General features: G+C 51.9%; 1 protein-coding gene across 1 annotated transcript in view; it reads right to left on the reverse strand.

Annotated features, from left to right (window-relative positions):
• Window positions 1–21,065, reverse strand: part of LOC142585367 (leucine-rich repeats and immunoglobulin-like domains protein 3) — a 101,809-nt gene extending 80,744 nt beyond the window's left edge. Inside the window, exon 1 of the mRNA XM_075696081.1 lies at window positions 20,549–21,065. Coding sequence (XP_075552196.1) covers window positions 20,549–20,742 — 194 coding nt within the window. The 5' untranslated portion in view covers window positions 20,743–21,065. The remainder of the gene's footprint in view (window positions 1–20,548) is intronic.
• Window positions 21,066–22,152: the final 1,087 nt, after the last annotated feature.

Below are 22,152 nucleotides of genomic sequence, written 5' to 3' on the forward strand. Positions count from 1 at the left end.
TTCGAAAAGAAAGAAAAAAAATATGAATAAAATATCGCGTGCCCCCTCTGTTTTCCTTTCGCCTCGGAAATTGAAAAACACCGCCATCAGCGCGCAGGCGCCGTGCGAGCCGGGTGCAAATGAGGAGGCACGAACTTCGACAGAAGGCGAAAAGAAGGTCGGTCGTAAAGAATAGAGATGCTTATCGGACTCCCTCTCGAAAAAGGCGATGATCCGAACGCCAAAAACAAAAAAAGTGCCGACCCCCCCCCCCCTTCCGCGGGCTAGGCATAAAAAGCTCGAGTAATAACAACACTATATAGGAGCGCCGGCGAAGCTGACGAAGCCGACAAGCATCTCGGTGACTACGAATATCTCGAATGAAAATCGCTGGAATCGCGCTCTTCCTCGCCCGTAAACGCGGAGAAACGCGAGGAGGAGATCCGGCAGAACCTCCACGATGTGCGTCAGGAGGAAGGTAGTAAGTACATAATGCAAATTGCGAGCGCACGCAAGCGCAGAGAGAAACGGAGAGGGGGCAGCTAATACGACAAGCATATGTGCGTCTATCTCGCATACATATATTGGCACCTACGAGACATAGCCCCAACTCTGATCACGCAAAGAGCATTCCGAGCCCGCGTCACGAGCTCAATTTCGCTTTACGTACGTCTACATGTACCAGCTTTCAAAAGAAATACGCATGGATGCCTATGACATAAAGGTTGCGAACTCATGACTACACACCGCGCCTCCTATAATAATAATAATAATAATAATAATAATAATAATAATAATAATAATAATAATAATAATAATAATAATAATAAAGTTTAACGGAAACGCCCTGCTCCTCGCTATTATATAGCACAGCTCTTCCGCGATACCGAAGTGCGAAGTATGAACCCGACCTTATTTCGAATTTGACGGTTGCGCAAGCAAGCGCTGGTAACCATCGTCTCGCGCTAACCAGAGGGAGCCTACATAAACGTGCGCCCATCCGTCAAGGCAGGAACAGGAACAGCAACGCGAAACCGCCATCACCGCGCGGTGTCAGATGCGCGCAAAAATACAAGCCGTCACCGCATGTACGTTAAGTGCACGCGCTGACCTTACACGAGCTATAAGGGCGTCGGTTGTTGTCCCCGTTTTTCGCCGGTCATCCGCAGAGGATTTCACCTCCTGCTGGGACGTACACGACAATCTCGAGGCGAGCGAGCAAGTTCGGTAAACGGCGTCGTCACCTTTCCCGACTTGGAAAGGGCGGGATATAACATTTGTCGATCTGTTTCTCCCGCAAGGTTCCGCCTTGGTGGCATTAGGAAACCGTCACCCATAACGTCGCCGAATGTCTGCGACTCCTCATCCGTCAAGGCAACAACAACGGCATCACGAACAGCTCTCTCTCTCTCTCTTGACCGCACGGTTTGCCATACGGCACACTATTGTTGAATAAAACGCATGCAGTCCCTGCTGCACGCACAAAATGGTTTCACGCGTGTGCAGTTTTGTACGCGCGCAGCGACTGACGATGACTAATGAGTTTTCACAGCGAAACGGCTGCAGTTCTGGCCAAAGAGCGCCAGACAACCCAGTGATTGCAGACACGCAAAACTCTAATGACATTGAATCGGATGCGTTACCACGAGACTACAGTTGGATCGATAGCCAAGAGGAAAAGGAACGTCCCTATAACGTGCCGAGTGTGAAGCTTAAACGTAATCTATTCACACCAACCCGTCCTACGGCTCGGCTCTCCTTGGAAACGCGCATCCAACTTACACGTGTAACTTATAACAGTCGACGGACAAATGGTCGAAAGCCGAGGAAGAAAGAAACGCGCAAGGAAACACTTAACACGGCTGCTGCCAACACAGAGGCATCCGCGCATCGCCTTTTTCCCTTTTCCCTCGCAACTCGCGCCGACAACGACGACGTCATCGACATACACGCTAACGAACGGGGACGGATCGTGGCTATCTGCGTTACAGGCAAGACGCGCAACGCTGCATCACGAAATACATATATATGGAGGGTGGCTGGCAAACCCGAGACAACGCGGCAGGCCGGGGAACTACAACCGAGAATGGCGACGGGGTGGGGAGGGGCGAACTGCCAAGGTTCGCGAGCATGTTACATACGCGAGGGGAAGGCAGGGGAAGGCCGGTCTTTCGCAAGCACGACGACGGCGAAGCAATGCGGAAACTCCGCTGCCATTCTATAGGTATAGATGGACGCTCGCGCGCCGGACAGCTGGCCCCGGGGCAGGTTGGCTGCGTTTTTCTTTTTTTGTTTGTTGTGTTATTACTATTATCGTTATTATTACGAAGACGCGTTCCTCCTTCGGGACGCAGATTGAAAAGCGCGTGACCGGGGAGCTCATTAGGCGCTGCCGCGAGAGACCGCGACGAACGAAGCACTTACGAACGCATAGATGGAGGGGCGTAGGATTTGCGCAGCTATGTACTAATACAGCAGCGCGCGAGTCGTACTCGACTGGGCGGATGTTACAGCCCGCGTGGGTGCGCGCACGTCCGTGTGCGTAACCAACCAGCTGCTGCTGTTGGCGCTCGCGCCAGAAAGATTCACGTATGGTGTCCCCGATATACGAACTGTATCCGACCGAAATTAAATACACAAATTACGCCAAGGTAAGAAGAGATAGCGTGGGCGAATAGTTGTCGCCTGACATTTTTTTTTTTTTCTTTCTCGTGCGCAGCTGGAGCTAATATGACTCAACGGTCAGCGAACGGGTACCCTTCTCGAGCGATCGAAAGATTCGAAGACATCGCGGCTCTCTCTCTCTCTCTCTCTCTCTCTCTCTCTCTCTCTCTCTCTCTCTCTCTATCTCTCTCTCTCTCTCTCTCTCTCTCAACCTAACCTGCAGTATATAAGCGGCGGGGCGTTAAGCAAAACTCGAGGCGGCCTTAAAAACTATCAACAGGGCAGCTTTCTTGTACTAAGTGCCGGTGCACACTACCTTGCTCTCTCTCTCTCTCTCTCTCTCTCTCTCTCTCTCTCTCTCTCTCTCTCTCTCTCTCTCTCTCTCTCTCACGTTCGCTGGTTTGTGGATTCGCAAAACTTCGCGTCCGGCGACCGCAATTTAAACGCCGCGTCGACTCCACGTAACCGAGAAATCGGCGCCGGGGATATACATATAACCAGTCCGGACGAGGCAGGGTGGTTCGACGAAACCTTGACGCCCTTCGCGAACACACCGGCAATTCTATACGACCACCATAAAGAAAGGGGGGGGCAAAGAAAAGAAACAAGGATAGGTTCGGAGAAGCTGGCAAGGCAACGGCAGTGCGCTCGATACATGCAGGCGCATTCCGTCCCATACGAAGTCGCCCGGAAAGCAGCAGCAGCAGCAGCAGCAGCAAGCGGGACCGCTGGGAGACGGGGCGGAGGAGCGGCTGCTTGCCACGACGCTGCCTTGCCTCGGGCAAGGACGCGGCCTCCAGGTGGAGAGGGGGAGGGCGCGCCGCTCCAAGAAGGGGAAAGGAGAACTGGGCCTTCGACGGACACGCACACACACACACACGGCACCTACCTACAGCGGTGCACCGGCGTTTTGTCTGTAACCTGCCTCAATCGGGACTTGCGATGCGAATACAAAAAAAAGAGATGCAGGGACGGCGCTGTAGCGATTAACAGCGCTCTCAGATCCGAGATAACACCCCGAGAGAATGCGCTCGGATTTTGCGCGTACAATACCTGTACCGCACCTTGCAAAGATGTTGACTTTAAAATTCGCGAAAAAATCCCGTGGACACGACACGGAGGGAATGACATTGCACGCCGTACGGGATGAAAGTAAACAACGCCCTTTCTGGGATGCACAGGCGCTTTATTTAGCGATGATTTAGCTTCGGGACGTAGCAAACTGAACAGCAAACACTGAAGGGCAACACATTGCTTTTAGATCAGTTATTTTTTTTTTCTTTTCAGTGGCTGCCGTTGTCGATTCCGCCTGGTTCAGGAACTTGCATATGAGATTGCTCGAAGCTAGCACCCCTGCTTGTATTTTTGCACCATCAGAATAGTTCCAACAAAAGGTTCAGAGACCAAAGGGCGAAACTTTTTTCGCGAACAGAATTTACGTGTTTCGTAAGATTTGATGAAACATGCATCTACATTTCGTCTTTCACCCTCCTACTTTTTCCGCCTGTTATTCCCTTCTCATAATCCAGCGTAACCATTTCCGCTTCGCTCTTCCCAAGATGCAGTGGCAACAGACCTCTGGTTTCATTTGTGGTTAACGAACCTTTGAAATAACAAACATCCGTAAAACCGTAGAAACGAGGCCCAATTCCTTAACTGTACGAACAACTTGAGAGAGTCGGCAGGTGTGCGATACCGGTGTCACACGGGCGAGGTTAATGCCACTAAAAATGTGTGACCTTAATTTCCATTGTGGGGGGTCTAAAGCTGCTGCCACCTACCACGCCCATTCTTCTTTTCATATTTCGAAGTGCGAAAACGCGTTCTCTTTACTCAAAACAATTGGGTTATACACGGTAGGAACTCACGCAGTCTTCCTACAATGCTTAGTCGACTCGGACAGTATAAGCGAAGAAGTCTTTTGAGCGCGGTGACTTTGCGTGCGTGAGAAGAACCACGACAGCCGCATTATAATTGCGCGCGAAGAAACACATAAGAAAGCTCTATTCGGCCGGCTACTAAACGCTGAGAAACGGCACACGCGGGGACACGAAACTCAAAAAGAACAACGCCTTAAGGACACGCCCAGGCGGAAGCCAATTGTACGGGGCGTATTGTATAGCACAGTGTGAGCCAGGACTCGCATAACAAGTGCATGTGTTGCCCTTATATACCACGAAAGAAAAAGAAACGTTCTTCCCTTGACTTCTGCACGCTCGGCGGGAAGAACTGTTTCGCGTGCAAAAAAAAACATCGCGCGGTCGAACCACTTCGTGCGCGCCCCTCGACACTGCCAACAACACACCAAGCTGGGGAAGCCGCGGCAAGTTCCACCACATGTCGACCGGCTTTCGGGTGCCATTAATTTGTGTTGCAGGGCGTTGTTTCCGCCGGCGGCCCGTATTGCGAGAAAAACCGATGACAGAGCGAGGGCACCATGCCACGCCCGAAAGTCTTCGCATCAGCGCAACAAGTTTCCAGACCAAAAGACGAACAAAAAAAAAAAAAAACGCGCTGCCTGCTTCGTCAAGTGCGCGGAAACATTGACAGAAACACTATACTGGGACGACAGAGTTGTCCTTGTAACACAAAAAGCAGACTTGAGCGAACCGTTTACAGGATACGCATGCTATATACCAGACGGGACGCAGAACAGAGCTCCAGACGACTGAGAAGTTGTGTCGTCTGCCTTTCTTCTATAGTGCTATACTTGCAAGGACAAAACCCCCTGCTGCAGAGCAATCGCGAAAGTAACTCTAAACAGGAGACTTAGCATTATAATGCATAGAGCCCACTTGAGCGAAGGCCTGAGAGGATAAGCAAAGCAAACAGCGCTAATAGACAGGACACAGAATTAAAGAGTAGAAGCGCAGACGGGGCAGCTGTTCTGTCGTCTGTCCATTTCTACCGAATTAGGTCTTGACTACAGAGAAGAATGGGTGCTTAATGTATTTAATGGTCCGACTTACACCCTGCGCATAAAACGTGAGTGTGCACAACGCAAGATGTAAAACAAGATATCCAACATTCTTTTTTATTCCCAGTTATACTTATGACGTGATTCAGTTGAAATGCAAACGAAGTTCGATTGAAAAAAATGAGCAGCGAACTGACAGAAGCTCTAACATTGGCTGAAACTACACGTCCATAACTTCATGTTTCCTGTTTCACGTGAGTTGATGTTGCAATCGAGCACCTATCAGAGTTAAATAAAAAAACATAGCAGTCACGTACTTTCGATGATACAATGGGACACGAAGTTCGTATATACAGTGCTCGAAATTTTAAACGCAAAAAAAATATGGAGATTCCTACAATGCGTTGCTTGCCGTTCGCCTACACTTCTAATCGCGGCCTAATTCAGGCTCCAAAACTTACACATCTGAGACTACTCCATGCTTGTAGACACCGGCTACGGAACAATTAAACGTCGCGCATTCCACGCGATTACCCGTAAAAAAAAGAAGCGTTCGCTGCAGCTGGCGCTTGAATATTTTTTCAGCACCGTACACCAATAGTAAAACGGCGGAGATGTGTGTGTCTGAGCTGCCCCTCGAACGAGGCGAATAAATCGAGCCTCTTGTTATGTAACCGGTCTCACTGCGAGCCACAGCGCGCGCACACACAATGCTATCGCGAGGGGACGGAATTCCTCACACGTCCTCTGCCAAGAGAGAGAGAGAGAGAGAGAACAGGCGGCCGAGTGCGCTCTACGTGACCCAAGTCATGCGCAGTGCGACGAGATGGAAGCAAACCTGGCGCTGACGCTACAATGCCATAATAGCCCTGCAGCGCTTCCCCACTATCTGCTTCCGAGACTTCGCTGTTGCTCGCATGACTGACGTCATCTATAGGACAGGGCCGTTTAGTCCAAGCTGCCAACGTTCAATCTCGTTTTTGTCTATATATATATATATATATATATATATATATATATATATATATATATATATATTAACCAGTGGGGCAGGCGGCTCAGTGGCTTTGGCGTACTGCTGAGCACGAGGACGCGGGTTCGTTTCCCAGCCACCGAGGTGGGCTTTGTTGTAATGATTGGATTTCGCAGAGCGACTGCTGGCGGTACAGGATCGCACAGCAAGTGTGTTACAAACGTCGCCGTCCACTCCTCGACACATATTTTCATGTTTTCGACCAGACACAAGAAATATCGCAAGCGTTTGTAGTTTCCTGTTCATAAACTATAGAACATCTATGTGGCTTCCATCAAGAATACATATATGTATAACCTACATCATAAGCTATAACGCTCTTGCACCGAGCGGAAAAACCACAGAGAATTGAAAAAAACCTCCGCCAACGCGAGATTCAGCGCCGGAGAGAGACCTCGCAAGGCTCAACCTTATAGCGTGCCCACAGAAACCAGCATTATTAATCTCGGCGCGGCGCCGCTGCCGCCACCGCCACCATAACAGCAGAAGCGCTAGTAACCGCGATTCTTAAGTGACAACCGGGGTTATTGTGTGTGCCCGCTGTTCGGTACGTATAACCCCCCCCCCCCCTGCTACCCCCCGGGGGCGTGCAACGCGCGCTGCCGTTGTACGCAAATGCCGCAGGGCACCCGCGACGCGGGCGCACCGTCATGGCGATGCGTGACTGGCATTCGAGTCGGGACGCGTAATGTAACGGAAGTCCTATTAACGCGCGCGCGCGCGCGCGTCTCGAGCAAGTAAAAAAAAAAAAAATATGCATGGGCGGCAGACAAGCGAGCGGGCGGGCGGGCGGCCGCCTGCCTGCAGCCGCGTTGTATTACTACGCACGCTCACGATGTTGCCTGTGCCGTGGGAGGCCCAACTACGCTTATAACGCGCTTCGCAAGACGACCGACCATACGGCGGCGGCACTCCAGAACCGTTGGGAGGGCGTGGGACGCCCCGCCGCACGCTTCCCACGGTGAGAAGGGGGACACGGAAAGAAAGCGGAGAAAACCGTAGCAAAGAAAGAAGGCCTAACCGAGATGAAAGCAGTGCGTGACGGCGGCGGCGGCGTCGGGACAACGTAGGCGGCAATTGCCCCGGCGAGCACGCGTGCAACGTGCACCGGGTGCCACCGTTACTCTTTCATTATTATTGTTATTATCATCGTTTTCTTCAAAGCGCGCACGATGTCGAGACACGCGGACGGCGTGCCCGATTCCTTTCCGGGTCAAACGGAGGCTACGAGTATCTATGCGCGTAAGGGCACATTCACACCGGCGACTGACAGTGGTCGCGCGACCAAGTTGGTCGCAAAGCGACCAGTCGCAAATGGTCGCAAACGGTCGCCTTTCTTGAAAAGCGACCATTTTGGGCCAGTCGCTCTCTGCGCGATTTTTCAGTCGCGCGACCGTGGTCGCAAAACTGATAAACCAATCAGCGGTGCACCGGAAGTGATCTTTCGTGTGTCTACATCCGGCCTCCTTTGGCGTCGCGTTCAAATTCCGCGTAGATTCCAAGAGTTCTCGCTGAGAACGATAATCTCCGGGATTGCGACTTGCGGGTCGCGCTCAGCCGGGCTTGCCGGTGTGAACATCAGTCGCCTTCGGTCGCTTTTTGATTGCGAGTCGCAAATGGTCGCGCGACCTCCTCAAGTCACCGGTGTGAATGTGCCCTAAAAGAACAAACGTCGCAAGCTCTTGCGAGCTGCGACACCGCCGAGGCAGCCCAGTCGCGGAGCGAGCGCGCGGGAACCGAACATTAAAGCGCCGTAACCGACGCAACGTGGCGCGTATGTCGCCCAAATGTAGTACGCAGCGGAGTACGCGATTCAGCTGAGCTACAATATGCGTTGTTGCCATTCACTTCATACCCCATCGTTTGATTATACCTCCTTGTTTCGTCGTGCGTGCGTGCGCGTCACACACCCTGTCCGGCGCCGGGCGACTGCAGCCTCAGCGGCGCGACTGCAAGGTCGCGAACTCTACAGCGAACTCGGCGTGCTCCCGTTGGGCACCAAATCCCCACCTCCTCCCTCCCCGCTCTACACACACTCACACTCACTCACCCTCTCTCTCTCACACACACACACACACACACACACACACACACACACACACACACACACACACACACACACACACACACACACACACACACACACACACACACACACACACACAAGGTGTCAGGTTTCCGCGGAAGTGGCTCGTGACCGCAACGAGATGACGCATGTAGCTTGAAGGCTCCCCGCACTGCGCCCGCAAAGTGCCAGCATGTCTCCAAGGCTATCTATAAGCAAAGGCAAACATTCGAAAAGTGGAACGACGTCGGGTCGCGGGCGGTGAAGGCAACGCCCTGCACCACTTGACTGTAGTCTCCGAGATGGCACGGGCGCGCCTTTCTTTTTTCGCTCGAAGGTGCGCCGGCGGGATCTCGGAGGCCACGACATGACCATCGGGAGCAGGCGCGTTCGCGGAGCGGAGGCCACACGCGGAAGGGCCAACGGGAACGCTACCGCCGCGACCTTGCCCCCCCTCCGCACTTACCTCGAAAAAGAAAGATCATGCGACGACGCCCTATTTCCGCGCCCAACAGACCTATACAAAACTCTCGGCTTCCAATAAGTGTACATGTACAGGGCCTTCCGACATGGACTGTGGCAAACGTTATTATCAGTGAATTCACATAAAAAGATGTATTCCTCGGTTGAATCAGATTCATCCTGCGCAGACTGTTCGCCACCGCCGCAATAGCGACAGGTGTGAATCCTTCGATGACAAATCAACTTTTCAATAGCGAAGGACAAAATGTCGAAACGTCAGCCAGTCTGCCCGGCTCGCTTTTTAGAGTGGTTAAAGAACCTGAAAGCACCAAACTGTAGTTTATCCTGTTCATTATATATACGCAGCACCTTTCTGAATATTGGCCAACGCTAGTTGACTTTGCGTTTAATCTGACGTAACCTTTCTTTTTTCCACAAGTCACTGAAGGAAGCAAAGGTTAATCGACGCTGAGGCCTAATGGAGGCGCCTAACCAAATAGTATTCTGTGGGGCCTTGATTTAATGCTGCACGCAACGTGCCATGAGCTCTTGAATACTAATGAAGGTTTTCTCACAGAGTGGACAAACCTGCGTTCAGGCACACACCCACCTTTCCTGCCTGTGTGACCATCGACATGGAATGGAAAAGAAATGAACGCGACGCCTCGCGTGCAACCGTTGCTCTTTTTTTTTATTTTTTCCTCGTCGCCTTAAGTGTGACCCGCGGCCGACCTTGAATCAACGGCTGATACATAACACCTGGCAATCTGCTCGACACCAGACTTACAGAAGAGGAAGCAAGTGCAACTCCCCCTTAGAACAATGATCGGCTGGGCCCAGGTGCCCGAATCTCATTCTCGAGTTGCCGAGTCTCTTTCTCTTCTTCAAACTTCCTTCTCGAATTCGCTTCGGGTCGATTCGTCCCCGGCCCCGCGGAGAGAAGAGGCAGCAACTACATATAGTAGCATGCAGAGACTACACGTAACACCTCATTGAAGGCTGCGACGGACAATCGGAACCCCCCCCCCCCCCATTAAGCTCCCCGGGAGGCATCCTCTCCCCCCCTCCGCCACAAATAACAGAAATTCCGCACGAACGAAGCCACGCCCACCGCCGTCCCGTTGCTATCAAAACGGCGCGCCGCGCGGCAAGCTCCCGTTCGCGCAACGCCGCGCGGCGACTTCCTCTCGGTCGTCTTGACCGACCCTTTCTCAACCCTCGCCCCCCCCCCCACCCCACTCGCTTCCCCGGTGGCCCCTTGGAAGGCACGTACGACGAGCGCTCGGTTGCATGGGTATACTACATAGGCGCACGCCGAGCACGCATGCAGCTTAGACATACACACGACAGAACGCACGCCGGGCTTATGCAAGCGCGCTGCGGCGGCGGTGGTTGCGTAAAAGAAAAAAAAAAGAAGGAAAAGAGAAAAGACCGCTCCCGCGTCCGCTCGTTAAAACAGCGCGCCGCCGACTCAGCGCTAGATACATGCCTCGCGCGCAAGCTCGCTTGAAAAACTCCCCTGCGTGTGTGTGTGTGTCGTGTGGCAACAGGCTGACGCAGGTGTGCGCCTGCTAACATGTATAGCAACAGGATTCCTTCCTTCCTTTACCTGCCTTTTAGAAGTGAAGGGCGCACAACTGTTCGCTTCGGTCGCTGATCCAGTGAGCGTGGCCTTCGGTATAGCCTGGCAAGTTTTCAGCGAAAGCGTTATATATATATATATATATATATATATATATATATATATATATATATATACCCACACACACTATTCGTGGCGCGTCAGTTGCTGCTGCCCCCTGGCCTCCCCTAGTGGATCTCTCCTCCCGTTTCGAAAGCCGGCAGTGGCCTCATCGGCCTAAAAATCGTGGAGTACACGAATTGTAGCGTCACCTGTCGGCGGTCGAACAAACTACGGATCGTTCAAATGGCTACACCAGAACAGCCTTTTAGACCCGCCGGCGCTTCCTCGCAGGGGCGCTGGCTCCCCGTAAAGAAACAATGGAAGATACCTGTTCGCAGGAGATGCGCAGACTTTGAAGCAGCGTTTCCCAATTTCGTAGCACCGCCTTCCTACCTGTGTGATGATTTGCTCGAACATGTTAGGGTGTGTCATTTGCAATAATTTGCAATAGCCGCCGTTGTGTGTGCGTGTATACGTGTGTGCGATTGAGTGAGTGAGTGAGTGAGTGAGTGAGTGAGTGAGTGAGTGAGTGAGTGAGTGAGTGAGTGAGTGAGTGAGTGAGTGAGTGAGTGAGTGAGTGAGTGAGCGAGCGAGCGAGCGAGTGAGTGAGTGAGTGAGTGAGTGAGTGAGAGCGAGCGCTTCGTTCCTATGGTCGAGGTCTAAGAGGATGTCATTTCAATGGTTGCCTGCAATTTACATGTGCTGCCGACATGCGACCAGTCCATGACGAAACGCGTCAGAGGGAAAGAAGCATCCGTCAGTAAGAAAAAAGAGTTATTCCAGGTATATCAGACCGTTATTACCTCAGCTGCCACCACGGACTCCCGGCAACAGTAAATACGCGGTGTTGCGGCCCACGCTACACACGCCCTTTGATCGATCGCACACGCTGCGGCAAGTCGAACCCCCCTGAGCGACAACTCCCCCCCCCCCCTGCCCCCCTACAGCGACGTCGTAGTCGTTCCGAAGGCGATATGTCCGCGCGATGTGGCAATACTGCGCGCGCACGACGAGACTGCATTTCGCCATAAGTAGACCCCAAAAGCCGAACAAGCTCCGCAAAACACCGAGCGACGCGTGACCAAGGTCTGCGTAATTTCTGGCTTCAGACAGGTTAGAGGAAGAACGACGCGTAAGAACGACAGGATGACTCAAGACGACGACAGCTCCTGCCGTTATTTGGACGCACGCTTCGACTTAAAAAGGGGAGACTATTAGGTTGTGACAGCATACGCTTCTGCAACAACCGAGCGCGGTCGTCACTCAGACCACGTGACAAGGCTCCGTGACGCAGAGAAGAGGCAACAACTAACGAAATACACGGAAGAGGCCGCCGAGAAGTTTCCCCCTCACCGGCGCTCCGTGATGTCACGCACTTCGACAGCGCTCTGCATGGCTAGGGTCTACAGATGTTGGTTCATCGGCAAAGGAAGGACTACGGCGCATTAACTAAAGGATCGAAAGACTCGACGTATAGCAACTTCCGAGAATTTTTACCTCGGCCAAAACGGTTCAGACATGCGTGAAGGTGCTTTAGAAGCAGTGAGTGTAGAGCGTTAACCCCCCTTCCCCACCCCTCATAACAGACTAATGCACTCCTAAAAACACGGCGATCGATAAGAACATGAAATCTTCAACCCTATATACGCAAACTCCTCGCAAAATTTGGTCTTTCGTTAACCCCGGAAAGTCCGTACTTCGTACCAAGATGCATTGAACAATTGTTCTTTTTTTTTTTCCCGGTCAAGAAGAGAAGGTTCGTTGAGCACTGGCTGCGTAGTGAAATCTAAATTAGTGTGGTAATCAATTACTGAGTAATTTGCTGAAGTTTCCGAGACTGAGACATCGCTCCGGCGTTTCAAAAACGCCACTATACTGCAGGTTTTGCGTCAGGATTATAAAACTTAGTCAACCACAAAAGTTTGCGGACCACGGGATCTCAAAGGAACGTTCAATTTCTGAGCAGCCTGTAAAAGCATGGTCAGTAAAGCCGGACATCACAGAGTTGTTCAAGTACACATGGTATATGGCTGTAAATGCGAATATATACTATATAGGCTGCGTTGCGAGGCTCCGCAGACATTCCAGCTTCTTTTTTCTCGGATCTCGTGTTCCGCAAGACTTTGTGCTTGACTGTACGTATCGAAAACGATACGCCGGCCTTTGTGGGGTTAAGTATATATGCACGTACGCTTGGGGCCAGAACCGCCGAACGGTCGAGAGTGCGCAACTCACGCACCGCTCGTGAGTCACCGCGTTTCGCCCGTCCAGGAGCGCGGGTCCCGTTCCCGGCCTCGCTCGCCGACGTGTTAACTAGCGTCGCTGCGGCCAGCTGTCACAACGACATGATGTATGCTCGCCACGCCATACCGACGGGGAAATAAAAAACAAAAAAACTCCGCGCGTCGCCAGCAGTTGGGTCACACGGACGCAAAACTCGCATCCACCCAGTCACGACTTGGGCAGCGCGCGCTGTTTTCTGCTGCTTTTCCCTTAGTCATGCTTTGCTTTGCTCTCTCTCTCTCTCTCTCTCTCTCTCTCTCTCTCTCTCTCTCGGCCTTGAATCCGCACTGCACTGCAGGTCAGGGGGGGGGGGAGGTGGCGCCCGCCAGCACATACACACGCACACACGGGCGGAGGGTCCGTCGAGCGTTCCAGAACGACACTGCTAAATATATGACACCCGAGATGCGAAAGAACGACGACAGTGGAAAAAAAAAAGAAGGCAGGACAACAGGAGGAACGCCAGGTCGATCCTTTCCCTCGCACTGCAGCACAGTGCCAATAAAGCCGCCGCTGGCAGCCTCCTGCAAGCGATCCTTGCTTTTTTTTTCCTCCTCTCCAGGCTCGCGCATGCAGCTCCGCGAACCGCGCCAGGACTCGGACGCGTTTGTTGCCAGCGACACGGACGTATATAACGGGGGCGCCGTCGCAGTTGTTCGCTGGCTGCCTCGAACAACCTTCGCTATAGCCAATTCACCCATCCCCGCATGCAGTTCCTTCGCAGCCCATGCGAAGTAGCGCGCGGCGAAGTCCTTGGCGCGAGTCGGCCGGCAGTGGCAACAGCACCGTCCTCGGCAGCAATAAGGTTTAGCTTTGCTTATTAATGTTTCTCGCGGACTATGCGGACTATAGACTCCGGCCGCTGCACATTGTGTGCGTGTGTGAAAGACACACGCACACACAACGGCGAACAGTAAGCTCGGAAGAACGGGCGATATCGGCAGTATGTGTATACCCTCCCGCTGTTATACGATGTTGGCCAGGTGTACGCACGCAATCACCGCGGAGACCTATACAGATGCCACTCTAATTATGCCCGCGAACGGATGAGCCACCGAGCCTCGTTCGTCTTCTAAACGCGCGAGGCACGATAACGGGATTGTAAACGATTCGAATCGATCAACGCTATAGTAAAACAGAGCCGAGGGCGCCGTCAAAAATATGAATCTCTCAAAGCATATTTAGCGCCAGCAAACAAGGACGGAAGGGAGACGACACCACCAATGCGCTAACTTCAACAACTTGATTTGCAGGAAATACATCTATATAACCCATGCACAGTGGCGCCACCTTTCCCGAATCTTACCCATCCAAAAAAGCCGTCTCCTTATCTAACAAGTCGACTGAAGGGGCACTAACACACGTGTCACTATTCCGCCAGATAGCCTGAGCCTCATATAATCTCTCGCACGTCTTTATCTTTGTGCTTCGCAAGAACCCGGCAGGATCCATACAACGGCGCACAGCCGCATTCCTGACAGTGGGTTGACAGATGACCGTATTGCTTATTTTTCACATTTTGGCTATGTTCCCGTAATCGGTCATTAAGACATCTCCCTGTCTGTTCGATGTATTTTTTCCCACAGGACAGCGGAAGCTCATATACAACAGCTTCTACGCATCCCACTGGCGCTTTTCGATGATTCGTAGAGCATCTGGCAGCTGGCTTACACGGTACGGGTCCGTTAATCGACATATTTTTGCCAGCTTTTCCTCTGCGGAAAAGATCACTTTTGTGTCCACCCGGCTAGCCATTTTCTTAAGTTTATGTGCCGTTCTATGCAGGTGGGGCACTACCGCTACCTTCCTTCTACGTTCCGTCCCTTGATTTGCCGTGTCCCGAGTTGTGCTATCTGACCTGCACCTTTTTAGCAGCCCCTCGACGACCGAAACTTGCACTGATTCCGGAAACCCTGCTGCTGACACGTGTGTTAGTGCCCCTTCAGTCGACCTGTTAGATAAGGAGACGGCTTTTTTGGATGGGTAAGATTCGGATAAGGTGGCGCTACTGTGCATGGGTTATATAGGTGCATTTCCTGAAAATCAAGTTGTTGAAGTTAGCGCATGGGTGGTGTCGCCTCCCTACCGTCCTTGTTTGCTGGCGCTAAATATGCTTTCAGTTTACCAACACGCCCACCAAATGGCAATTATGAATCTCTCTCCGTCTTACTGCGTCCCATTTCTACGCAGTCTCAAGTTTATACATACATAAGTTCCTTTCATTTTATCTGCACAATACATATATGATTGCCACTCCGTATAAGCTTGTCGGTGCAGCGCTGTCCCGCGGCATGCTACAGTCCCACCGCGTTCCCTATTACCTCTATAGAATCAACCATCATGACCCTGTGTTTCCGAAGCGGCTCTCTAGTTCTCCCTCGTTAGAATTTACCGATGAACGACTTCACAATGGCTGCAGCAGACAATCGGGAGTTTCGGCGGCGTCATAAACACATCAGCGCAGAGTTAGCACCATGTGCACCCTACAACCTATAAACCGGCACACAACGATTCATTACGTCTGCACAACATTCAGCGTGTGCTCGTGCAGACTCCGCTAACTATATATCAACACCCAGCAGCGCATCCCAAACGACGCATAACACGCGAACCTCTTCGCGTACGTGCGATGCGCGGCGTCTATATCAAACCGTTCCCTTCGCATGTGGTATATAATGTTAGCGGAAACGATGAATTCACGTACGACAAATCACGTCTGATCGGCCACATGGATGTTTTCGTCTGCTAAACGATACTATATAGCAGACGACAACGCGGACAGGAACAGGAAGCCCGAGGCCTATAGAACGCGTGTGCACAGCGCATTGCGCGCAGGAAATGAATTACGCGAAGTCATTCACGCCGAAAATACGCAGGTCAAAATAACGTCCGGTTGCCAACTGCACATATAGCAGCGTGGGACACGGGTTCGATACCCGGCGGGAGTACAGTTTATGTGTTCGTTTATTTCCTCAGAGGTCTCTTGTTGAGACATCAGACGGGGGATAAACAAAGATAACAAGAGTCACAATGGGTTGTTTTCAATGAGCCGCTTGAATGCAAGTGGATCGATGACAGCGGTAACTTCGGTGGGCAGGCCATTCCAGTCTCGTGCTGTGCGCAGAAAACCAAATGGTGGGCTAGAAACGAGCTGGGTCACATGGCAAAGCTTTTGAATGCGCTCTAAAATGACATTTTTTTGAGACCGAGTGCCCTAAGTAATTTACTTTGATAGCCTTTCTACGGACCATGGCCCGTATTAACACTCACCCGTACAGACAGAGACAGACAGACACAAGAAAAAGAATGGAAAAGAATAGCCCTACGCTAGAAGTGATCGTAAGAGCAATTAAATTAACATATGGGGCCAAATTCTCAAAGCTTTTCATTCGCAAGTGCAAGCTCTTTGCCACAGACTGGCCGCCTCCGTTAATAAGATGTCCAGCATCTGCATTGGCGGCCCAATTTGCTCTTACGAACAATTTAAATCGTAATATGTTTTTTTTTTTGTGTGTGTGTGTGAATTCGGGACACGATTAATGAAAGCCTGGCTGCCGTCCAATGACAACAACGAGCGCTTATACACGAACGGGGAAAGTTTTGCGGATTCGGCCGCAGCTTCGGTTTGGTTTCGCGGGAGCTGTTATACGTCGTGACGGAAAGATTATAAACGCTGCCGTGCCCGCGTTTGTGACAAAAAAAGAAAAGAAAAAGACGGATCACGCGCTTATACCACCAAACAACGAACGTGGCCGGCATGAAGTGTTTTTTTTTTTTCTCTCTTTTATGTTACTCGCGCCTCATGCTCATGTTTTTTTTTCAGCGCTCCAGGAATTTCGAGGTCGGAAGCACAGTCTTCGTTCCACACGCACGCGACCTCGTCGACGGCTGCGGCCTTTCACTTGCCTCCTCCTCGCCCGCGACCACCATCGTCGACACCCGCTGCAACGGCGATGTTGCCTCGCGCGTTTTTAATGTTATCCACCGTGCCAACCAGGCGCTGAATATCACGCCAGATCGCAGCGAAGAGCCCCACAACGGAAACGGGAAAAAAAACGTACATATATACGAAGACGCGGGGCAGCGAATGCGAAGGGAAATAAATGCGCGAAACAAGGAAGAAAGCTTGGAAGTGACTCCACTTGGAGATCTGCCCGGCATTCAGTGCCCGAGAAGGCGCGACCCAGTGAACCGCGGCGAGGAGGGATTTACTTTCTTTTTCTTTTTGTTGTTATTACTGCATGTATCTTATTTCCCGCTAGCGCGCACAAATGCGCCAGCTGCGAACGTGTAAACGTGCATTTCATTTCCCCCCTTTTGCGCAGGTATACAGGGGCATTTCATTTTCGCTCAGCGGCAAGCCAGCCGGCCAGCACTGCATATTTCATAGATATTTCCAATGCCCTTCCTTGGGCGCTGCGGTACATATATGCTGCGGGAACAGGGAGGAGCGATTTGTTGCTACGAAAAAAATAATAAGGTCTGCAGGCCTCAACGATACCGTCCGGCTCTGAACTCCTTGACTGTGAAGCCGGACCTCGTTACAACGAATTAGTACCCGACACGTAAACATCTTCCTTATATTCGATTTCGACACACGCACGTGTCACTTGCATGCTGATATTGGCGACAAACGTTTCACGTCTACTTCGTTGTATTCGTTAATTCGTTATATCGAGATGCGACTGTACTTTTCTTCGCTATGCGCACACAGTCGCGCGTCTTCGTACGCTACGGCACTGCCACGCGTGGCGACCTGCGATATGTGTAATGGAAAGGACGGACAGACGAACACAGCAAAATTAACCGAGTTTCGAGCTTTTAACTGCTGTCGCAGTAAAAGTCAATTAGAAATGGGGGGGGGGGGGGGCACACGACGTATGTATCTGTTATGACAGCCGCATGTATTAGACCGGGCTAATTAACCGTGCACTGACATACTGTATACGAGACTGAGCCCGTGGCTATATCAAAAAATATTTACAGTAAGGGCACAGTAAGGAGGGGAGGGGATACAGCGCTTACTTACAACTACTATACGAATTTAATTCTGTTTAAAAAAAGAATGCCGTTCCAACCAGGCCAAATCGCATCATTTCTAATTTTTCGCCGGTCCTGACATACAGCGGAAGCGGAGAGAGAGAGGAGCGTACTTCTGCGCTGTCAAGCTTCGAAAAACTGCAAAAAGCGGGACATACCTTTTTTTTTTTTTTTTTTCCCGGAGCCTACCACCTCTTTACAGAAAACCGGACGCAGATCAACATCAACTCACTTTTTCCAAAGTAAAGGGAATTACGGGAGACGAGTTCCACGGAGTAGAAGAAGCTTCTCGTGAAGCAAGCAAGTAGGCATCTTTTCTAAACATAGATTGCATCTTTAACTTTTATTTCGTTCCGCTAGCGTCAAGCTGTTCGCCAAAGCCGACAGTTCGCGCACTTACACGAGCGGATGCCACATGAAAAGTGCGCTGGGTCACGCTGAAATGAAGCCTAATTAGGATGCCGCAACGATCTCTACCCACCCCCCACCCCCCTTTTGCACCAACGTATCTCTCGACTCCGACAGGCCTCTTTAAAAACCTCGGTGTTGCTTAAGCGGAGCGCGCGTTCCCCACAAAAAATTTACGATGCCCGGCATCCCACCTCTAATAACACGAACGTCAAGCCGAGACGGGGTCCCCTTCATTAAAACTTTGCGCTCCCATTCTCAAAAAACTAACAACACGAAGCGAGGCACGTCAATCACTTTTGGAAGCTTCCGCAACCACACGAGCTCGCAGGAATGGCACGGCGATCGCAAAGCCGCTGCGCTCCACATACCTCGCGCATGTGCAGGCTGCTACGGCGCTATAGAAAGGCAACGAACTGAAATTACGGCACTGGGGGTGTGTGGAGCGATTACGCAATACAATACATACACATATACACTGCGACATTGAAATGCACTGACGAAACACAGCAAAGGGCTTTTGCAGGGACGCAGCCTTGAAGCCCTGAACCAGGGCAGACGGCTGTACAAGTCGATGAGTACAGTAAGAAAAACACAAAGCCAACAAATGCTTGAAAGAGTTTCGTGTAGAACCAGACGGCGACAGACAGATAAAAAAAAAAAAGTGAAGCTATCAATTAACGAAACCTGCCTGCGTTATACGCTTACACTGCGTCCGCTGCAATGCAGAAAAAAACGAAATAAACAGCAGCAGCAAGATAACGGGGTCGTCGAATGTGAGTCCCGCTGCAGTTGCGGTAACAACAAAAAAAAAAAAAAAAGTCGCTGCTTCGCGAGGAGGGAGAGGGCAAAGCTGCTACATCCATTGCGAACACATTGTTCTAGCGGAAGAGTATATACCCTACTCCCCTTTCTCCGCGCTCGTAAAGAGCACAAATCAAGGTTACAATAAGCTACGCATCGCAGACTGCCTAGCGCCGGCGCGCGCCGCGCTTCACTGAACACCTGCTGGCCCGAGTTTCGTTTTTGCTTTGTCGATTGTAGGCTACTCGTAGAACGTTCATCCTTTTATTATCATTCTTTCCCCGACGGCTGCTGCGTATTGAGAATTAACCACACGGCTAAAACCTGACATCCAGAGAGCCCTCCCCATATAGGAATCGTATGCTACGTCGTTCTGAAACTATTGCTGCCAAAACCATGGACCCCTCGCAACAAGAACACACGGTCCGATCGGCGCCGTAATCCGAAACAGTCAAACGCCTGGTTGTCAGTTTTGAACAGCTGACAGTGACGATAAACTAGCGGCCGCTACGTTCAGAATAGCGACGTCGATGCGGTCGTGCACGCAACCGAACTTGCCCGACCCACAGGGCAACCCCTCCGCTAGCCCCTCATTTGCCGGCGGTAACGGAACCGGCGGATTCCCGAGCGGCTCCCATTCAACTGTCGTACAACAGAAGAACGGAAGTTGGGCGTAAAAACGGCTTGACAGCGCGAAGTGAGAAAAGTATGCGACCTCGAAGGAAGCTAATTGCGCGCAAAAAAAAAAAAATTGCTGTCGCGGGAGAGACGGCGCAGGGAGAGAGCGGTTAGGCCTAACGAAGGACGCCGCACAGGCCGCCGCTGCCTTCTGGGAACCGCCGGACGCGCTCGGCTGCCGTTTCGTGTTGACGCAACTGTTTAGCCACGATACATATTCATTCGAATAAGGGTTGCGACTCACGTAACCGTGACACATTATTCGGCGCGAGATACTCAAAACGATAGGAGCGATGAGTTACAACAGCGGTAGATGTCCCACGCAGGGGAGCGTGCAATCTATTACGCCTGACGTTTATGGCAAAGCCAAGAACAATAGTGCGTCGCTAACGGCGCTCGGAATAGAGCTACTGTGTGACGACGTGCCGATCGCATCCACGTGTGGTCCGTGCACGGCGTGATCACCGGCAAAAAAGAAAGAAGGAAAAGAAACGGAAAAGCGAAACGAAAAAAGCTGTCACCAGTACTCACAGAATCTCGACCCACGACGGTAAATCCCTGGGTATTTCTGTCAATCCCTGTCGGCGGCACTCGAAAATCGGGCCGAGGCACGAACACTTGGACGGGCAGTACATCTTCTGCCCGTCCGCGGGCGCCGAAAGCGTCAGGAAAAGCACGAATTGTGTCCAAACAACGACCCAGACCCAATGGGAGAAGGTCGCCATGTTGGCGGATCGGCCGCCGTGGCCGAAGGAGCTTGCTCTCCGGAGACGTCGAGCTTCTCGTCGGCGCGAGAGAGCCCGCCGACCGGGTCACCGATCGCACAGTTTCTGCACCGTCGACATCGTCGCGTTCGGGTATATCACACCGGTGGCCGACGTCGGTGATCACTGCCGATGCCCAGCGCCGGAGGAGACATCGCTTTCTTGCTGCTGCACCCGAGCAGCGCACACCCGTTTACAAACACACACACGGCCGTCACTGCTCGCTTCCCGCACGCCCGCCGCCGCGGTTGCTTGAGCGGGCGGGCGACTACAACTTTTTGTTTAGCTCTTTTGAGCCTCCGCCTTGCGGGATGCGGACGAATCTTACGCCCATACACAAACGCACTCGCGCGGCCGCGCGCTCCGGTTGGTCGGAATCGTTCACGTGACGTGCGCTTGCGCGCGCCTCCACCAGGGGACGCGAGTTGACGGGCGGCTCTCTCTCGGACCTCCTTTCTCTCCGTCTATTCACTCACTTCCTCCTCCTCCTCCTCTTCCTCAGCCGCGCTTTGCGGGGCTGCTTTCCGCTGCTCGCGCCGCGCCTACCCAGGCTTTTACGTTCGAATAAAAGAGCGCGGCCCCTCTGCGCAGCGGGTGAGGGCGGTTGTTCGGCGGGAACAAAAAAAAGAAAACTGAATACAAGAGCGAGGCGTCCGCGCTGGTGGTGCCGTGGTGGTACGCGCGTACTTGTCCACATCTGCAGCTGGGTTCTGAAGCTGGGGCCGGTCCTGTCGGCTTCTTCGCCGGCCTCTCTGTGTGGTTCAAAAGAAGCCCCCTGCCTACCCCCGATCCGTTGTCGCTCTTGTTAGCCTGGTCGAAGATGCCTCCAGTCGTTTCCGCGAGCAACCAGAAGGCTGAACGGTTTTCCGCGCACACGTGGTCTCCTAATTCGAGGTTCGTGTGCTGCTGTGAAGTACGTGTGGCAGCACGGCTGTAACACGTATTCCTTGTTACAACTAAGGCTGTGCTATATATTGTCAGACGCATACTGCAGGGACAAGTGAACACATTATGGTAAACACTTCAAACACTCGCACCTTCAGTCTCAGCAGTGACACAGTATCCAGGAATACATTCCAGAAGGAAGCAGGCTTTGCAGGGAAGCAGGCGTACACACACAAAGCAAAGGGAGGGGGTAACATTGTTCTGGAAAGCTCTTTCTTTCTTTGTTTCTTTCTTTCTTTCTTCATCGTGCTTATATACTTTAACACGTCTCTAGCATTCTAGCAGCAGTGCCTCTAAACACATGCACGAACATTTCACAACAGAACGTACTGAGTTGATGGAACGTCCCAGCCACTGACTTCATACACAGAAAACGCATCAGCAAGCTTTGCCGGCCAATGCATGCAACCAAATTCTCTTTAAGAA

The sequence above is a fragment of the Dermacentor variabilis genome, chromosome 6 (assembly GCF_050947875.1).
Source record: "Dermacentor variabilis isolate Ectoservices chromosome 6, ASM5094787v1, whole genome shotgun sequence".
Taxonomy (NCBI): domain Eukaryota; kingdom Metazoa; phylum Arthropoda; class Arachnida; order Ixodida; family Ixodidae; genus Dermacentor; species Dermacentor variabilis.